The sequence below is a fragment of the Pelophylax lessonae genome (genome assembly GCF_965119305.1).
Source record: "Pelophylax lessonae genome assembly, chromosome: 3".
Taxonomy (NCBI): Eukaryota; Metazoa; Chordata; class Amphibia; order Anura; family Ranidae; genus Pelophylax; species Pelophylax lessonae.
Genome location: NC_138770.1, coordinates 665003682 through 665024136, shown reverse-complemented (window position 1 = coordinate 665024136; position 20455 = coordinate 665003682). Strand labels below are relative to the sequence as shown.

At 44.9% G+C, this 20455-nt stretch overlaps 1 protein-coding gene across 3 annotated transcripts in view; it reads left to right on the top strand.

The window, feature by feature from the left end:
- PAK5 (p21 (RAC1) activated kinase 5) overlaps positions 1 to 20455 on the top strand; it is a 293496-nt gene that overhangs the window by 99430 nt on the left and 173611 nt on the right. For 2 of the 3 annotated variants that reach the window (XM_082250189.1, XM_082250188.1), the window contains exon 2: positions 13232 to 13455. In XM_082250189.1, the coding sequence (XP_082106315.1) occupies positions 13232 to 13455 (224 nt within the window). Of the gene's footprint in view, positions 1 to 13231; positions 13456 to 18546; positions 18616 to 20455 lie in introns of all 3 variants that reach the window. The other variant, XM_082250187.1, reaches the window with a different exon arrangement.

The window sequence follows — 20455 nt, the reverse complement described above, 5'->3', positions numbered from 1 at the left end:
AGCGCGCTGCTGCCGGCGCTTGCTCCCTAGCTGCCTACATGCGACCGACGTAAGTCTACGTCGGTTCGCGCAGGAGAGCCACATTGCCGCAGTAAAAAGGCGGCGGCCGGTCGGGAACTGATTAATTCACCCCTGCCAGTGTTAAATGGTTTGTCTTATTAATGTAAACTGATAAATTGTGCTGGAGAGCTTTTGAAAAACAACAGACTTGCTGTCCGGATCACCAGGGCTGGCCTGAGACATTGTGCTGCCTGGGTCCAAGAATGAAATGCCCCCCCCCCCCATCCAAAAAATTACACGCATGTCCAGCAAAGAGATATTTCCATAAAGCAAAGAGACATCCCCATATAGTAAAGAGACAGCCCAATCTAGCAAAGAAAAATACTCATATATTCAGCAAGAGACATCTACATAAAGCAAAGAGATATCCCCATATAGTAAAAAGACAGCAAAGAGAAATACCCATATATTCAGCAAGAGACATCTCCATAAAGCAAAGAGATATCCCCATTCAGTAAAGAGACAGCCCAATCCAGCAAAGAGACATACCCACATATTCAGCAAAAAGACATGCCCCCTCCAGAAAAGAGACATGCCCAGAGGGAAGGAGGGAGTCTTGGGTCCTCGGGCAGTGTGCCCCTGTTGCTGCCCCTCTTAAAGTGCTGCCTGAGTCCCATGGACCCACTGGGACCCATGGTAGGGCCGGCCCTGCGGATCACTATATGGAAATAGAGGAAAACAAGTCTAAGAAAGGAAAACGAATGCAGCCATCACATCTAAGAATTGGTAAGCTGCAATATAATAAATGTTTGCTTTTTGGGTTTAATACCGATTTAAGTAAAAGGATGTTGCACTGTTTGGCCTCCCAGGTGTCGGAACCTGCGCGGAGGAAAAGGCCGGGAAACGGAGAACAGCACTTAAAGGTTTACCATAGCATGTGATCTTTACCGGCTGTCTGGGTTTGCGTGTTTACTAAAGCCTGACATATTAAATATACATGAATGATATATGAAAATAAATATTTCATTTTGGCGAGAACAATGTAACTTCTAAAAAGCAATTGGAAATTTTACAGGGTTGACTTGACATTTTTTCACGGTGAATAACTTTACATGTATATAACGCAGATGTGATGGCTATATGTTAAATAAATTATTTATTGCCACGTATTCCATCGGGGTACATGCAAAGCTCTACAATGTAAAAATCACTCATAAAAAAAAAAAAAAAACTTGTGCTCTAATTTGCTTTATTAGGTTTTTGAAAGTTCATGATTATATTTCATTCTTGTCACTTTTGTAATGGGAAAATGTATGATGATTGTTTAATACCAGGAGGTCTCCAAACTTTCTAAACAAATGGCCAGTTTACTGTCCTTCAAACTTTAGGGAGGCCAGACTGTGGCCAGTGGGAGGAGAAAATGTCCTTGGGTCAGTGGGTGTAAACAATACCAAATCTTTAGTGGGAGGAATAATGCCCCATCATTGGTGTCAGTAAGAGGAATAGCGCCCCATCATTGGTGTCAGTGAGAGGAATAGTGCCCCATCATTGGTGTCAGTGAGAGGAATAGTGCCCCATCATTGGTGTCAGTGAGAGGAATAGTGCCCCATCATTGGTGTCAGTGAGAGGAATAGTGCCCCATCATTGGTGTCAGTGAGAGGAATAGTGCCCCATCATTGGTGTCAGTGGGAGGAATAGTGCCCCATCATTGGTGTCAGTGGAAGGAATAGTGCCCCATCATTGGTGTCAGTGGGAGGAATAGTGCCCCATCCTTGGTGTCAGTGGGAGGAATAGTGCCCCATCATTGGTGTCAGTGGGAGGAATAGTGCCCCATCATTGGTGTCAGTGGGAGGAATAGTGCCCCATCATTGGTGTCAGTGGAAGGAATGGTACCCCCCATCATTGGTGTCAGTGGGAGGAAAAGTACCCCATAATTTGTGTCAGTGGGAGGAATAGTGCCCCATCATTGGTGTCAGTGGGAGGAATAGTACCCCCATCGTTGGTGTCAGTGGGAGGAATCGTGCCCCATTGTTGGTATCAGTGGGAGGAATAGTGCCCCATCATTGGTGTCAGTTGGAGGAATAGTGCCCCATTGTTGGTATCAGTGGGAGGAATAGTGCCCCATCATTGGTGTCAGTGGGAGGAATAGTGCCCCATCATTAATTCAAGTGGGAGGAATAATGCCCAATCATTGGTGTCAGTGGGAGTAATAGTACCCCATCATTGGTGTCAGTGGGAGGAATAGTTCCCCATCATTGGTGCCAGTGGGAGGAATAGTGCCCCATCATTGTTGTCAGCGGGAGGAATAGTGCCCCCTTATTGGTGTCAGTGGGAGGAGATAAATAGTGCCCCATCATTTATGTCAGTGGGAGGCTTAATGCCCCATCCTTGGTGTCAGTGGGAGGAATAGTGCCCAGCATTGATGTCAGTGGGAGGAATAGTGCCCAGCATTGATGTCAGTGGGAGGAATAGTGCCCCATCATTGATGTCAGTGGGAGGAATAGTGCCCCATCATTGATGTCAGTGGAAGGAATATTGCCCCATCATTGCTGTCAGTGGGAGGAGTAGTGTCCCATCATTCAGCTTCGGGTGTGGCTGCTGCAAGGTTCTCTGGCTGTGTGTCTGGAGCTGCTCCAGGTGATCTGTTTGAGAGGGGAGTGAGGTGAAATCCCTCCCAGCCCTGCTGGCTCCTTCCTGGGGAGGCCATGCAGGCCAGCGGGGCCTCTCCTGCTGGAGGCTCTCAGCCATCCCCTGGTCGGATGGATGGCACCCCTGCTTCTGGACAAGCCGTGGTTGGTGATCTCTCTGCACCTGGTGAGGATGAAGATGCTGGATCCATTCGGGAGCGAGTGGTGGCCGGGATCAAAGTCCTCAATAAGGAAAGAGACAAGCTCTACAAGCTTAGAGCGGATTTAAAGCGCCTGAGAAAGCAGCGTGAAGGCTTGTTCAGCAAGAACCGCGGATCCATGGATTCAGAGGTCCAATTAGCTAAGGTCCGTGTGGAACATCAGGAAACCATCGTGGCCATGATGGAAGGCAGGGATGGTCCCTTCAGGGAGAAGTTTAGCAACGACCGAAGGTTTGCAAAGATGGAGGTGGAGGAGGAGACCCCATGTTCTGACCCCCTTCCCCCTCAAGGTGAGGTAAGCAGTCCATTGCCATCTCAGGGCTCAGGAGGCATGCTAAAGGTAATCCAGGTAATGGAGTCTCCAGTACAGGGAGATAAGCTGGTGTTTGGTGATGTGGAGGACTTGCCGGATCATGTACCTGATAAGATAAAAGCTATCAAGTTTCAGGTAATAGACAAAACTGTTTTTGTGCCTTTTAGCACCTTGCCTAATAATGAGGGTTTTCCCAGTGACACCCAGGATGATACCCCTGTACTCAGCAATGCTTTGCCTGCTGAGAAAATGTTACGTTTAAAAAATGACATTTCTGCTCAGGAACTACAAAACCCAGAAGAGCCGATTAACCCTGCTTCTGCTGAGCCCAAAACTGTCTCAGTAATAACTAACCAGGACTCTACAGCGCAGCAGCAGGAAGCATTTGGTACTGCATTAGAAACAGTAACTACACCTAATAACATTGCAGGTGTGGTGGGACCCACCATTGTATGTTTAACTGATAATGCTGCTGATTTAGGCCAAGCTGAAAATAATAATAGAAATGTACCTGATAATGTGACATCAGTGTGGGGTCTTGGCCCTAATAAGCCTACATTTGCACAGGTGGTAAGCTGTGCTCCTGGCAATATCATCAAGCCAGGAATACAATCAAGGAGGAGCTCCGCTTCCAATCGGGGTTTTCCCTTGCAGGCTGCCACTATGAGCACCATTGGATCTGGTCTTGGGTCTATGGCTCCTGCTGGGGGTCCAAGGCGGAACGTAGTCCTCCTTAAATGGGAAGGTGGTGCAGTCCCTGTAGCACGGCGTATGGTTGTGGACCTGATCTTGGATATGGGTTTTGGGGCTAATGACCTATATGCCTTGATACATGTGGCTGGAAGTCGGGAGTACACGGTTAGTTTCACCAGACCAGAGGGTCTTGACCTGTTCTGGGAACGATATATGGCTCGGTGCAGGTCAAGACCCGAATGGGAAGGTCTGGTGCCAGTGGCAGTTTCCCAAAGGTCAACAGTAAAGAAAATCACTATTATCCTCACAAATGAGAGTGTTCCTGCTCGGGACTTAGAGGTCTGGTTGAGAAATTATGGGGATGTTTTGACCAGGCCAGATAAAATTTATGATGAGCGTGGCATCTGGACCGGGGGTTGGTCGGTAACGGTCAGGTTGGCTAGGGATGGGAATGTTGTCCGTCACCTGCCCTCCTCTGCCTTTATAGGGAGGGATAGGATGACCATTTTTTATCCCGGTCAGCCAAAACTGTGTCACCGCTGTGGAGAAAAGGGGCATTTTAGCTCCTCTTGTTCAGCTCTGATCTGTTCGGTGTGTCGGGGGCAGGGTCATGTGGCCAGGGACTGCACCCAGGCGATAAGGTGCAACCTGTGCCTGCGCCTTGGCCACCCCTACAGCCGATGTCCTGAAGCCTTGCATAATATGGATAGAGAGGTGATAGATGACCTCTTAAGGCTGGACAGGATGGAGGATGAGGCCCCTGTTTTACCACCCTCCTCTGCGGTGACTGACCCCCCTGGTCTTGTTCAGGATCCCTCCCCAGTCCCTGTGCCCACCCCTCCTGTATCTGTAAGTATTCCTTCTGTGTCTGTCCCTGTGTCCCCCCAGCCTACTGTCCCTGCTCCTCTTGTGTCAGAACCTTCCAAGTCTGTGCCCCCCAAGTCAGTTATTCCCGATAAATCTTCCCTTCCTAAGTGTGACCTTAAAGAAGCCCCCCACCCACCAGGAGTGGTAGAGGGTACCAAAAAGGGTGCTGCTGCGGCTTCCTCTGTAAAGAAGTCCTCTGTGAATACTTCAAAGAAGAAGAAGAAAACAAGAGATGAAAGCATCTCTGAATCTGACCTGCAGTACCTGGAGGAGAGAAGGAAGGTTGTGAGGCGGAAGAGACAGACGGTGAGGACGGAACAGGGACAGGATGCCCCAGTGTCTGTCCCCAACCGTTCTAGGGCTTCTGCTTGGGATATCTCCTCATCTGGGGATTCTTCTGAGCAGAATTCAGAAATTGAAATGGAGTTGGAGGAGGCTTCAAGAAAGAGAGAGGCTTCTGGTGATGAGCAGCAGAGGGGAGCTAAGAAGCAATCCACTCAATAACCCAAATGGCGGTTCCCCCTCCGTTAAAAGTGGTGACAATAAATGTCGCCAGTATTAAGTCAGTAAGAGCTCGTTCTATGGCCTTCTTTTTGTTCAGCCAATTAGATGCTGAAATTTTATTTTTGCAGGAGACTAGGCTCACCTCCTTGGCAGATATTCATATGGCCAAGAGAGAGTGGAGGTATGGTCCATCTTACTGGTCTCTTGCGGCCGAGCCTTACGGCGGGGTGGCGGTGTTGTTTAAAACCGGCATGGTAACTGTCCGGCGGGTTATTGAGGTGGAGATTGGGAGATGTATGGTCTTAGACGTTCTTGTGGGAGGGCAGGACCTGCGCCTAATTAATATCTATGGGCCGCACACAAAGTGGGACAGGAAATGCCTTTTTACAAGGATCAAGCCATTTCTTTTTACATCCCGGCAAGTGGTTTTTGGAGGTGACTTTAATACTGTGACTAGGCCCAAGGACAGGAAGGACTTCAATGACCGGCTGGGATATGATAGCGTTTTTTTAAATAGTATGGTTAGGGATGCTGGTCTTGTGGATGTGCACATTAAGCACCTCCCGGATGACACAGGGTTCACCTTTCATCGAGGTAATAGTCAGAGTAGGATAGATAGGTTTTTTTTGAAGGAGGCCTCTGCTTTCTCACCCCCAGTGGTGCAGGCGGTGGAGTTCTCTGATCACTGTATGCTATCTGTGGTCTTGAATGCTTCAGATTTCCCTCAGAGGGGCAAAGGCATCTGGAGATTAAATTCGACTCTCCTTGAGGAAGAACATGTTAGACAATCCTTTGAGGAATTCTTTCAGGCACAGGTGACCATCCTGGACTTTTGTAGCAGCAAGGCTGAGTGGTGGGAGCTGACCAAAAAGAGGATTGCTGGATTCTTCAGGGGCCTAGCCAATAAAAAACAGTTTAATAGATACATGACCTACCAACGTTTGCGGAGGAAGCTGGATATTCTTGTCTCGAGAGGAGGAGATCCTGGGGCAATCTCTGAAGTGAAAATCCTCCTCAGGAAGTGTCAATATGACCGGCATACCTCTTTGGTTCTGGAGCGGGACTATGGGAAATACCACTCGCCTGACCCTTACCAGAACTGCAAACAGGGTGTAGCTGTTAAGATGGTCGTTGGCCTTAAGGATAGTACAGGTTCCTTGACAAAGTCCAGGTCAGGGATCCTGGAGGTCGTCAGGTCTTTTTATGCTGAACTTCTTGGGAGGAAGGAGCTTGACCGAGACAAGATGGAAAGCTTTTTGGACTCTATTCCAGGTCTAAATGGTGGAGATGTCCCTTTGATGAATTTGACAGAAGAGATCACAGTTGAAGAGGTGACGAGGGCAATTGAACAGCTTGCCATCAAGAAGTCACCTGGACCGGATGGTCTGACGGCTGAGTTTTACAAAGCCTTTAAGTCTATTCTGGCCCCACATTTGGTAGAGATTTTTAACAGTTGTCTTGCTGAGGGGGTGCTTCCCCCTTCCATGAGACACTCAGCTGTGATTCTTCTTTCAAAAGGTAAAGATCCTTCGATGATTGAGAATTGGCGCCCCATCAGCCTTCTCAATGTCGATAGAAAGGTGCTGGCGAAGATACTTTTCTGGCGCCTATCGGCAGTAGCAGAGTCTTTGCTTTCTCGCCATCAGCACTGTTCGATCCAGGGTAGGAGCACCTTCACAGCGGTTTTAGCTGTCCGGGAGGCCTTGGAGCAGTGCAGGGCTGCAGGCTGGGGAAAGTATCTACTGGCATTGGATCAGGCAAAGGCTTTCGATCGTGTCAATCATGAGTACCTGTGGTTGCTCTTTAGTAAGTACGGTCTGCCGGGTGGTTTTGTCGATTGGTTAAAAGTTTTGTATAAGGGGGCAGAAAGCTTCCCTCTTGTTAATGGTTGGGTTGGACAGTCCTTTGAGGTTGGTTCTGGGGTGCGCCAGGGTTGTCCGCTGAGTCCCCTGCTCTATGTGTTTGCAATCGACCCCTTCATCAGGAGGCTAGAGAGCAGCATGTTGTGTGGGGTACCAGTGGGAATCCCGGGTGAGCCGCCTTTGAGGGTTGTTGCCTATGCGGATGATGTGTCAGTGATTGTCACTGGGACAGATGAAGCGGAGGAGGTGGTCTCTCTGACATCACGGTACTCTGAAGCATCAGGCTCCAAGATCAATCAGGAAAAGAGTGAAGTTTTTTGGATGGGAAAGGAAGGTGAGGGGTTTGATCTCCCGGACACTTTTCCAGTGCCCCAGGAAAAAATTAAGATATTAGGCATTGAATTTGGACCTGGCGATTATGGCCTCAAAAACTGGGAAGGCAGGCTGGAAGTTGCCAATACTAAGGTGGTCAGCTGGAAGAGATGGAAGTTATCTCTGAGGGAAAGGGTTGATCTGATTAAGACTTACCTGATACCGATCTTCTTGTATGTCAGCCCTGTCTGCATCTTGCCAGTGTCTCTCTATGCTAGGATCTATAGTGTGTTCTTCCAGATGCTGTGGGGGAACAGACTGAACCCCATCAAGAGGAATGTCACCTATCTATCCAGGAGGGAGGGTGGCTTAGGTATGGTCAACCCCGTTCTTTTCTTTTCACTGCTATTTCTCAAGTTTAACATTGGTAGTATGCTTGCAGTGGAACCTCCTGGATGGGCAGGCATGTTTAGATCTTGGTTTAGGCCTTTTCTGCGACTTTGGGAAGAAGGTGGCCAAGTGAAGAATCTCAGGGGTCATCGTGGTCAGCTCCCAGCCTATGTCGCTCCGTGTCTGAAGTTGCTGCGGCAGTGGCGACTGTCGGCTGAAGATCTCAGATCCGCTCCGAGGAAAGTCCTTATGAGCCGAGTCTTGAGTGAAGTCTTTCATGACCCACTGGCCTTAAGGGATTGCCCAGGCCCAATTTTGAGGGAAGGGTTAAGATTGATTAATTTGGCTAGAGTCCCCCTTAAATTCAGGGATCTGGCCTGGTTGTGCTTCCACGGGAGGCTCTATGTTCGGGGCAATTTGAAATTCCGCAGTGGGATGGATCGTGGTTGTCCTCGGGAGGAATGTGCAGGTGAGGAGGAGACTATGGACCATTTTCTGCTTCGTTGCCCTTTTAACATAGAGGTATACAAACAGGTTGGGCGGGCCCTCGGTGTTCCTTTCCTCTCCAGGCTGGGTTATGCTGAGTGGGTGTACGGAGCATTCAATACTGGTGGGGGCTTTTGTTTGGATACACTTTTTTTAGTTAGTTTAGTAGTCCGTTATTACACATGGAACGCACGGTGTCAGGTCACCCTTCGGCGTAAAATCCTTCCTGTTCAGGTGGTGGTGTGTGACATTCTGCATGAGGTGGGGAAGATTCGGGCGCTTGAGAGAGACAAGTGGGGTCAGAGGGCTTGGCTGAAGGCGTGGAGGGGTTTCAAGCCTCCCTGACTGCCAGGAGTCTCTTTCCCGGGTGTGGCTTTCTGTCTCTTATCACCCTAGATTTTTTCTTAATGCTCAGTTTTTGATAAATGGCTGCATACATAGGTGATGGGTTGTGCCTCTTAGGCCCTCTCTGCTGCTTTATGTAAATAGTTTTCTAAGAATGTTGGAAGTGGATTATGTATATATTGTATATATTCTGCACATGGATGTGAATTCCTTTGTTTTTTTTGTTGGAATATTGTACTATAGTTCTGTTTTTTACTTTTGTATAAAATATGTTGCTTGATTCTTTTCAATAAAAGATCAATAGTGTCCCATCATTAGTGAGTGGGAAGAAAAATTTCTCATCATTGGTGTCAGTAGGTGGGAGGATGCCCATCATTTGCATCAGTGGAATAGTGCTCTGTTGTTGGTGTCAGTGGCAATAATTATGCCCCCATTGTCGGTGTCAGTAGGAAGGAGGAATAGGGCCCCAAGGGCCAGATAAAGGCAAAGGACCGCATCCGACCCTCGGATCACAGTTTGGAGACTACTATTTTATAGGCTAAAGTGAAACTAAACCTCTAACATAGGGAAAATCAGCATCAGCATTATGGTTGCCTGTTGTATTTTGTAAACCTAGATGTCCAGAGCACCCCCCCACCATCAAAAGTCAAGTGTCCCCCACCCTCCCTTACATTTCTGGGCACCCCCCTTATCTTGTGCTTCTGCCGGGAAGAATCTAGGGGAGATGTTAAAAGCAGAAAGTGCAGGGTCTTGAGGAGGACCAGAGGAAGGCTGGAGTCATCTGCCAGGGTCTGCTGAATGCTGAGACCAGGGGAGGCGGAGATGAGGGGGTGCTGTGGCTGCACAGAGAGGCTCAAAATCTGAAGGAGGAATGATGTCCTTCTCTCTTCTGCCAACTGCTGAGATGAAGGGGGTCAGGGGCAGAATCAAGCCTGTCCGCGGCTGCACAGAGAAGCGCAAAATCTGGAAGAGGAGTTCTGACCTCCTCTCTGCTGCCGACTGCTGAGACAAGTTGGGGGTGGAGATGAGGGGAGTGCCGCAGCTGCAGGAGAGGTGTGAGAGCCACATCAAATGGCCTGGCGGGCCTAAATCAGCCCACGGGCCTTGTGTTTGACACACGTGCTGTAACTGAATGGTCTCCCCTGCACTTCTACTGTGCGCCACCATTTTGAAAACCTGAGTACATGCATATATGCATGTTTCTTCAAATCCGCCGTGCCTGTGTAGGAGCGGCGGCAAAAACATAAACAGTCCAAATGTGATGTGTGACGGGAGTCACTTTGGTTGGGGGGCTCGTGGAACCCAGCTTATCTTAGAGAGGTTGGGAAATTCCTCTCTCAGCTCTCTAGGCCCCCTCTTTGTGTAAGTCAGCCTGTGTCTATTAGGGACAGAGGATGACCAAGGAAATGGTGGACAGCTACTTAATGGACACTGAGAATATGGTTTGAATTACTTTAAATGGGACAGTAATATTTATCAACAATATACCTGAAGGAATATATGAAGACTCTGGGACTCTAGGCCTAGGATCCATGTTAAAGGCCTAGCTGCCTATTGCCAATAGGGGACTGCTCCGCACAGTCAGACTCCTAGCAGATGCTAATATCAGCTCAACCACCTGTCTTCCACACATTGTTGATTGTGCTAATTAACTCACCTATTGTCTACTGTAATGTACTTTGTGAGCTTGATGACATCAAGTCTGCTAGTTAATTATCTCAAGTTAAATAAATCTCTATCATCTGTTAGTTGCTGAGGGGAAAGTAGAATACTGTTTCTGTTGGCTGTTCCTTAGATATGTTAATTATATTTCTGTACTCAATTTCATCTGCATAAGACTGTCCACTTTCCAAAAAGGGGTCACTTGGGGGATATCTGTACTGTCCTAACATTTTTGGGTCTCAAGAAATGAGATTGGCCGTCAGTACATCAGGATTGATCGATTTTCAGATATATATCCCATAGTTTGTGGACTCTATCACTTTCCTACAGACGAAATATTATACGCTGATTTGGGTTATTCTCACCAAAGGAATGTAGCAGAATACATGTTGGCCTAAATTTATGAAGAAAGCTTATTTATTTGCAAAATGGCTACTTAATTCATATTGCTGGTGAGTGGGAATTGCAGGAGGGGAGCACGAAGTGGCACTCTGAGAGCACCAGAAGAATTCAGCAAGCACACACACTTTATTTTGCACCTATGGACTTTATATATTTTTGCACTTGCACTTTTATGTAACACTGTTTATAATATTGTTTTTCTTAGAGCCGGTTCACACTGGGGCGACATGTCAGACGACCTGGTCGCCTGACAGGTCGCCGTAGGTCGCCTGCCATAGAGAAGCTGTGGACCCGTTCTAAAAGGAGCGACACAAGTCGCTCCGACTTAGAAAAAGGGTCCAGAGCTTCTTTGGGGCGACCTGGAGCGACCTGCATTGACTTCAATTATATGAAGTCCGTGCCGGCCGCTCCGAGGTCGCGGTGCGAGCTGCGCACCGCGACTTCACAGGTCGCCCGGCAAAGTCGGCTCGCCCCGGGGTCTTACTGTGATTTTTTATACTGTGGTTCTAGAAGCAGAGCCTAATTGTTTGTTGTATTGCTGTATTGGTTTAAGGAGGCAGAATAAGCAACTCTGGCAGCTGCAGTGGATGACACACTAGTCTCTGCTTGGTTGACAGAGGATCAAAATGGTTTAGTAGGCCAGTCCACTACCTCCTGCTGTGGCTGGATAGCATAGGCAACATCACTAAACATAGGAAACAATGTTCTGCCTGAGGACTGACCAAGTCCACCTTTGCCTGTGGACACATACGCTGCTGACCCCCTCACAGTGCCATGGGAATATCTGCCTCTCTTTGTTGGCCTAGGAGATATGATGGGGTGGGAGTTGCTTATTAAAAGAATGTAGTAAAGATGTGGAAATGTGTGCGTGAATGCACTTTAATCAATGGAAAGTGGTGTTTGGTGCACTTTAACCTGAGCACTCGCTACACAGACACACTACACTGACACACTACAATATACTGCAGTAAAACTGCACTGATGGACTGCCATAGACTGCAGTAACACACTGAAATATACTGTGTTAAACGGCACGTATTGTACTGAAATATACTGTGTTAAACGTGCAGTAACGCACAGAAACATACTGTGTAAAACATGCAGTAACGCTCAGGAATATACTGCGTTAAACGGCACGTAGTGCACTGAAATATACTGTGTTAAACGTGCAGTAATGCACAAAAATATATTGCGTTAAGCATACATTAATGCTCTGAAATATACTGCATTGAACAGCATGTAATGTGCTGAAATATACTGCGTTAAACGTGCAGTAACACACAGAAATATACTGCGTTAAACGTACAGTAACAAACAGAAATATACTGCGTTAAACGTACAGTAACAAACAGAAATATACTGCGTTAAACGTGCAGTAGCGCAGTGAACTATGTATACTGCAGTAAACCTGCCCAGACAAAATAAACTGACACTAATGTAAAATGGACTTTTATACTTTTAAAAGTATGTTTTGCACTTAGATGCACTGCTGTAATTTCAGTGACTGTGAGTTACAGTGCATGGCCCGTCATATACTGATTACCCCGACCACCTTGTATTTATACAGAGCGCCAGCTAATCTATTGTTTTTTGTCCATCTATACATGAAAGAATTGTAAATGTCATGATACTGGGCTATTAACTGTTCCATTCTCATGATGTTGTATAGCTCCGCCATCCAAGGAAACTCAAGATGGACTTCTTGACTGTAGTAACAGAGGCAGAGTAGAGCCATTTGCAGGTCAATTTGAGTGTAGAAAGTAACGTTTGGGTGCAAACCTCAGCACAAGTTTTGATACATAGGGTTGTTTGGTTGTTTACAAAATACCTCCTCACAAAATGCATACCTAGAATGCACCAAAACACATGGTGGTGCATGGAAGAGGCATTTAAAAATGTGGGAAAAAAGTTGTTTTTAAAAGTATGTATGTTGAACATATTATGTTATATTCTCTGAATGCAGCTAGCTCTTTTCCTAAGTTGGCCTTGCCTTTGCTCAAAAAAACAAAAACAATGTAATGCTGGCACAATATTTTATCTGGTTTCCTCTGACCAAAACAGTTAAAACTGTTGACATTTCTTTTATTGACCATAAGTCCCCGTTCACACTAAGGCGACCTGTGAGACGACCTGGTTGCCTCACAGGTCGCCGTAGGTCGCCTTCCATAGGGAAGCTGCGGACCCGTTCTAATAGGAGCGACACAAGTCGCTCCGACTTAGAAAAAGGGTCCGGAGCTTCTTTGGGGCGACCCGGAGGCGACCGCCATAGACTTCAATGTTATGAAGTTCGTGGCGGCCGCTCCGAGGTCGCGGCTCGCTGCTCGCACCGCGACCTCGGAGGTCGCCCCCCGAAGTCGGATCGCCCCTGTGTGAACGGGGCCTTACAGTTTGGAGGGTGCATCTCTTCACTAATAACTGTGTGTGCTTCCATCTCAGATGTCCGTGGAATATGAACATTAGCTTGTAATCAGTTGTCTTTCTTTCAGAAGATGAAGAGTTGTTTATTATAGTAACTTGGTAAAAACAAACCTCAACTTTTTTCTTTAGGTTTAACCGGATTGCCCAAAATGTTTGGGAAAAAGAAGAAAAAAATTGAAATATCAGGGCCTTCTAACTTTGAACACAGGGTTCACACGGGATTCGATCACAAGGAGCAGAAGTTTATAGGCCTTCCCCAACAATGGCAAAGTTTGCTGGCAGACACAGCCAATAGGCCTAAGCCTATGGTGGATCCATCATGTATCACACCGATACAACTTGCGCCCATGAAGGTAAGAAAATCCATTTTCATAGTGATCCTCATGTATATGTCTAACATTTTTTTTTTCATTTTGTGTTAAATATTATATCGAAGTAATTTCAGGAGTAAGTCCTTTTTGAGTTGGGTGGGGCAGATGTTTACTGTTGTCTGATACATACTTTCACTACCTGGATCAGGCTGGCCAAATTTGGCTGTACTGCTGTTTCACTAGCTTGTATTTCTATGAAGAAACCACCACAGAGCATAGAGAAAACATACAGTACCAACTAGCAACAAATCCATCAACCATCTGACCCTTATCAGCACAGGCAGAGAGTGCATGCTTAACGGTTATACTTTATGTTTGCTCAAATCAAGAAGAAGCCAACACTCAACCAAAAAAACTCACGCTTTTCATTTCGCAGTTTTAGTAACAAAAAGTGCCAAAAAAGTCATAGTACTTTTTGTTATCACTGCTGTAATATAACTTGTATATACCACCAGACACCCTAATCCTTACACACAGCATTTTTTAAGCATTGCCTGATTTTTTTCTGATCTCTACAACCCCAGCAGAGAGATTTCCACCCGTCATGGCTGTGATAGTAATTCTGGCCAATTTTCAGGCAGATTCAGCAACTTTTTACCAACTTCATACAAAAGACTATTAGTTGGATCAAGGTTGCCTACCACCAATGGTTTCAGCTGTATCAACCATGAGGTTTATTGGTTGAGTGTTGGTCTTTGCTTGAATTGAGCCCAAAGTACCAGACACCCTAATGTTGTACCTTAAACCCAACATTTTTCAGACAATAGCTGTTTTTTTATGTTTGCAACTCCAACAAAGAAATTTTCACCAGTTATATCTGTGATAGTAATGTTAATCATGCACATGCCGATTTTCAGCCACGGTCGGCAACTTTTTTACAGCCGGATACTAGTGATTGACCGATATCGTTTTTTTATTGCCGATGCCGATATTTTGGTCATCGCGTATCGGTATCAGCCGATATGGACCAATATTTTCGTACATTTAAAACATTTTTATTTTTTTTATTTTTTGACAGGTACTTGGTAAAGACCCCAAACCCCTCCTCTGCACTTAAAAGTATTCAAAACGCCAAGTTTGGCTGTTTTGAATGCTGTCATGTTTTTGAATCTGGCGCCAGTACCTGGAAGATGTCATGACATCACTTTCGGGTTTTTGCTTGTAGACCCGATCAGAGCAGAATGTGGCTTTGATCGGTTCTTTGGTGGCAATGCAGGTTGGTTGTCCGGGTCTCCCGGTGGGACGGGAGACCCGGGCGAGCCACGTAAGGCAGCGGGAGGGGGGGGGGGACGTCCCCTTCTGCTCCTTGTAATGACAGCCGAGCGGCTTCTCAGCCGCATCGGTTGACATTTCAAGACAGCCGACCGTCGGCTATGGATGCCGGTACCTGGGGTGATGCCTCTAGCTGACGGCATCACTCCGGTACAAACACTTTCCTGAAATATCGGCAATATCGGTCACCTTGGTGGCCGATTCCGATATATGGGGGAAAGTGCATATCGGCCTTCGATATATCAGCTTTGCCAATAATCGGTCGATCCCTACTGGATACCAAAGACTATCAGTTGGATCAAGGATACCTACCACAGATGGTTCAGTTGTATTAACCATAAGGTTTTTTGGTCGAGTGCTGACTTTTTCTTGATTTGAGCATATAGTACCAGACATCCTAATGCTTTACTTTAAACACAGCATTTTTCAGACACTGGCTGTTTTTTTCTGATGTTTGCAACCCAAGCAGAAATACATGAACAAGTTATGGGTGTGATAGTAACTTTGGCCATGCACATGCCAATGTTCAGCCACTTTGAACCAGCTTGAAGACTAATCAGTTAGATCAAAGTTACCCACCAACAATGGTTTCAACATTACCAGCTTTTAGGTTAATTGGATGAGTGCTGGCGTTTTTTTCCTGATTTGGGCATTTAGTAACAGAAATCCTAATGTTGTAGGCTACACATATAATTTTTCAAGCCTTGGTTGTTATTTTATGATGTCTGCAACCCCAGAGATATCCACTAGTCATGGCTGTGATAGTAGTTCTAACCATGCACATAACAATTTTCAGGCAGGTTCAGACACTTTTAAACTAGCTTGATACCAAAGACTACAGCTGGCCATACACCGTTAGAATATTATGCGAACATTTTTGTTCTCAGAACATTCATTCAATTCTTACATGGGGTAGTGGTCAAACCAATGTTGGTTTTTGACCATAGTGATGGGAAAAGTCAAAGGAGCTGGATACATTTTCTTAAAGTTAACAATGAGACCTGTTTAATATGTCTGGAATTCCATTCAAATAGCAGATCTAGACAGAATGTTAAGGGCTTTTGAATGAAATTATTTGACTCAATGATGGTAAGAATGAATTATTTTTCTATAAACATTCCCACAAAAATCTAACCACGTATGGCCAGCTTATTAGTTGGATCAAGGTTACCTACCACCAATGGTTTCAGCTATATCAAGGTTTTAGTGGAGGTTAGTTTTCTCCAATATTACTGTCACATCCATAACCAGTAAAGATCTCCTAGGTAAAGTCATGGGCATCATGACAATCTTTCTAGGAACATATGAGCAAAAATCGAACTATGTATGGCCAAATTATTAGTTGGATCAAGGTTACCTACCACCAATGGTTCCAACTGTTTCAAGGTTTCAGCTGAGGTTAGTTCTCTCCAATATTACTGTCACTTCCATAACCAGTAAAGATCTCCTAGCTGGAGTCATGGGCATCATGACAATCTTTCTAGGCACATATGAGCAAAAATCTAACCATGTATGGTCAAATTATTAGTTGGATCAAGGTTACCTACCACCAATGGTTCAAACTGTTTCAAGGTTTCAGCTGAGGTTAGTTCTCTCCAATATTACCGTCACATCCATAATCAGTAAAGATTTCCTAGCTGGAGTCCCTAGTTTGAAATACTTACCCACCAGTCTGCTAACAGACCAAAATAAACCTGTCTAACAATATAAGTTAAAAACAGGAGTTTAGTTAACACACATTTGCAAATGCATGCGGAAGCTGCAAGGCCAACAACAAGGCATCCTGCGTATCTTGCAGAACCTAACACTAAATAACACTACTCAACCTGAGTGTCCAAGTGTCTTCACAAAAGGAAGTACATGCTTGCTAATAGATGGATGGGAAACAGATGGGATTGGAGACCGCCCAATCCTCCCCCACCTGATCCAATCCATGACTGGCAATGAAAAACGCATGGCTGTATAAAAAACCATGGGGTGCAAACTAAATGTGATCAGCTGGGAAACACACACCCCCATCCCTTTAGTAAAGATGTTATAGGCAAATGGGGACTTTGAGTGAGACACCCGCCTGTAAAGCAAGCGTCTCCATCCCTAGCAAGATTTCAAACTAGGGACCGGCTGTTTTTCACACACCTTTATTTATCCCATCTTGCTTTTCAATTGAGTTTTCTCCAATATTACTGTCACATCCATAACCAGTAAAGATCTCCTAGCTGGAGTCATGGGCATCATGACAATCTTTCTAGGTACATATGAGCAAAAATCTAACCATGTATGGTCAAATTATTAGTTGGATCAAGGTTACCTACCACCAATGGTTCAAACTGTTTCAAGGTTTCAGCTGAGGTTAGTTCTCTCCAATATTACCGTCACATCCATAATCAGTAAAGATTTCCTAGCTGGAGTCCCTAGTTTGAAATACTTACCCACCAGTCTGCTAACAAACCAAAATAAACCTGTCTAACAATATAAGTTAAAAACAGGAGTTTAGTTAACACACATTTGCAAATGCATGCGGAAGCTGCAAGGCCAACAACAAGGCCTCCTGCGTTTCTTGCAGAACCTAACACTAAATAACACTACTCAACCTGAGTGTCCAAGTGTCTTCACAAAAGGAAGTACATGCTTGCTAATAGATGGATGGGAAACAGATGCGATTGGAGACCGCCCAATCCTCCCCCACCTGATCCAATCCATGACTGGCAATGAAAAACGCATGGCTGTATAAAAAACCATGGGGTGCAAACTAAATGTGATCAGCTGGGAAACACACCCCCCCATCCCTTTAGTTAACGATGTTATAGGCAAATGGGGACTTTGAGTGAGACACCCGCCTGTAAAGCAAGCATCTCCATCCCTAGCAAGATTTCAAACTAGGGACCGGCTGTTTTTCACACACCTTTATTTATCCCATCTTGCTTTTCAATTGAGTTTTCTCCAATACTACTGTCACATCCATAACCAGTAAAGATCTCCTAGCTGGAGTCATGGGCATCATGACAATCTTTCTAGGCACATATGAGCAAAAATCTAACCATGTATGGTCAAATTATTAGTTAGATCAAGGTTACCTACCACCAATGGTTCAAACTGTTTCAAGGTTTCAGCTGAGGTTAGTTCTTTCCAATATTACTGTCACATCCATAACCATTCCTAGCTGTCCTCACTGATATCATGACATAAAAGTTATGTTCTATATGTACATACTAAAATTAAGACATACCTTTTGAAGAAAAGTACAGTAGATTGTGAAAAACACATTTCAAATGTATTGTTCTGGCAGCATTAGCGGATTACTTTGTGAATTTTTTTCCAAAATATTCATTCTTGAAAATTTCCATTACAGGCCATTGGGCCACATTCTTGTTGCTGAGTGTTGCTGCATGTTTGCTTGTCCTGTCCTTCCCATTCCTGTATATTCTGCTGTCAGTGCATCTCAGTGATGAACTGTAGAACCCTCATTTCAAACCATATCTGTGCCGGTGTTAATTTAAACGTCCATATATATATGCAATGCGAGAGATTCACTAAGGATTATATTGTAGAGCCAACAAGTATATGGTCTCTTATACAGCATAGCCAGTGCACTGTGATTTTGAGATATTGTGTTGACTTAAATGCAGTGGTTTGAGAGCATCAAGACAAAACTGTTAAAAATTAAAGTATTTTGTATTTTTAGAGAGCATTAATATAGAATTGTTATTGTAATAATAACGTGTAAGTATTTTTTGATGTCATATTTTTACTTTTAATTTACTGTATTAAAGTGCCGTAATTACATGGTACCTTACTTTACAGCGCCTGAAATCCGACACAGGACATTTGGCCGTGGGGCTTTCAGCGCCGAGAACAAATGTGAATTTTACTGTAAGCACTCACGTCCCCATAACTGTTTCATATCCCTAACACCTACTGTTACCCTATCTCTTTACCTTTGCCTTAACATTTACCCACCTCCTAAAATGAACTCCTAACCTGTTCCCTAACACCAATGTATATTTACCCCAAAATTTTCTTTTAAGTTTTAAAATGAATGGTAGCCAACACGTTTGGGGGCCAAACAATTCCTTCATCGGGGTTTAAATGGTCATGGCACTGCATGATTGTTTCAGAGATCGTTTTAGAATAAATGGGGAAAGGCTGGAACCCTGTCAGGTTTTACAGCTATCTGGGGCTCCATTAGAAAGATTTCCCCTCACTTTCTGTTCTGGGGGGCAATGTTTTAGGTTCAATTTGCTACAGGGAAACAGACAATAAAAAGCTCAGGAGGAAGTGGGTATTAGGTGCTGGACTGTAAAACTTTGATTTGTCCATGCTTGGGTTGAAGAAGTAGGTATTAGGTGTTGGACTCGAAACTTCATTTTGTTCATCAAGGAGCAATGCTTGGGCTGAAGAAATAGGTTTTAGGTGCTGGACTCGAAACTCCATTTTGTTCATCAAGGAGCAATGTTTGGGCTGAAGAAGTAGGTATTAGGTGCTGGACTCGAAACTTAATTTTGTTCATCAAGGAGCAATGCTTGGGCTGAAGAAATAGGTTTTAGGTGCAAGACTCAAAACTCCATTTCGTCTAGTAAGGAGCAACTCTTGGGCTGAGGAATTAGGAATTAAGCACAGGACTCAAAACATAATTCCATCCATCAAGGAGCAGTGCTTGAACCGAGGAAGTAGGTATTAGCTGCTGGACTCAAAATTTATTTCTGTCCATCAAGGAGCAATGCTTGGGTTGAGGAAGTAGGAATTTGGCCTGGGCTCTAAACTTGATTCCATCCATCAAAGACCGATGCTTGAGCTTTATCGCCAGACCTCAGCAGCTCTAACACAAAGCAGGCTGATGGCCACCACTGACAATTCCAGGTGGAATTGACACAGAAAGAGGGCCAGACAGTCATGAGGCCATATTAATTTATCGGTAATAAAAATGAGATGTGACCACTGCATTTTTGGGGACCAAACGATACCTTCATCAGGATTTAAAGCTGGATACACACTATCCAACTTTTGTGGTTAGATTTCCTTCAGATTTACCTTTTCTATGTAGTGCAGGGGCCTGCCTGATTGCATACAAATTGAAAGTGTGTAGGTTTGACCTCATATTATATGGTTTTGGTAAGTCTGAAGGAAAAAGTCTTCAGAAAATCTTATAGTGTGTATGGCCCATTAATGGCCTTGGCACTGCATGATTCTTTCACATACCTGTATAGTTGAGGAATAAATAGGGAAAGGCTAGAATACTTGTCAGGTTTATGGATATCTGGGGTTCTGTTCGAGAGATTTCTCCTCACTTCTTGTACTGTGGGCAAAGTTTTGAGGAAACTGCAAAAGGGAAGCAGACAACAATAAAAAAAAACTTAAGAGGAAGTGGGTATTAGGTGCTGGACTCAAAACTTCGATCGATCCATCCATCCATCAAGGAGCAATGCTTGGGCTGAAGAAGTAGGTATTAGCTGCTGGACTCAAAACGTAATTCTGTCCATGAAGGAGAAATGCTTGGGCTGAATAGGTAGGTATTAGGTGCTGAACTCAAAACTTCTTTCTGTCTTACAGGGAATAGTGCTTGGGCTTGATGGACAGACCTCGGGAGATCTAACATAAAGCGGAGAGATAGTCTCCACTGAAAAATCCAGTTGAAATTGACAAAAAAATGGTCATCTTAGGAGTCCATATTGATTTGTTGTTGATAAAATTGAGAGATATCCAACGTGTTTCG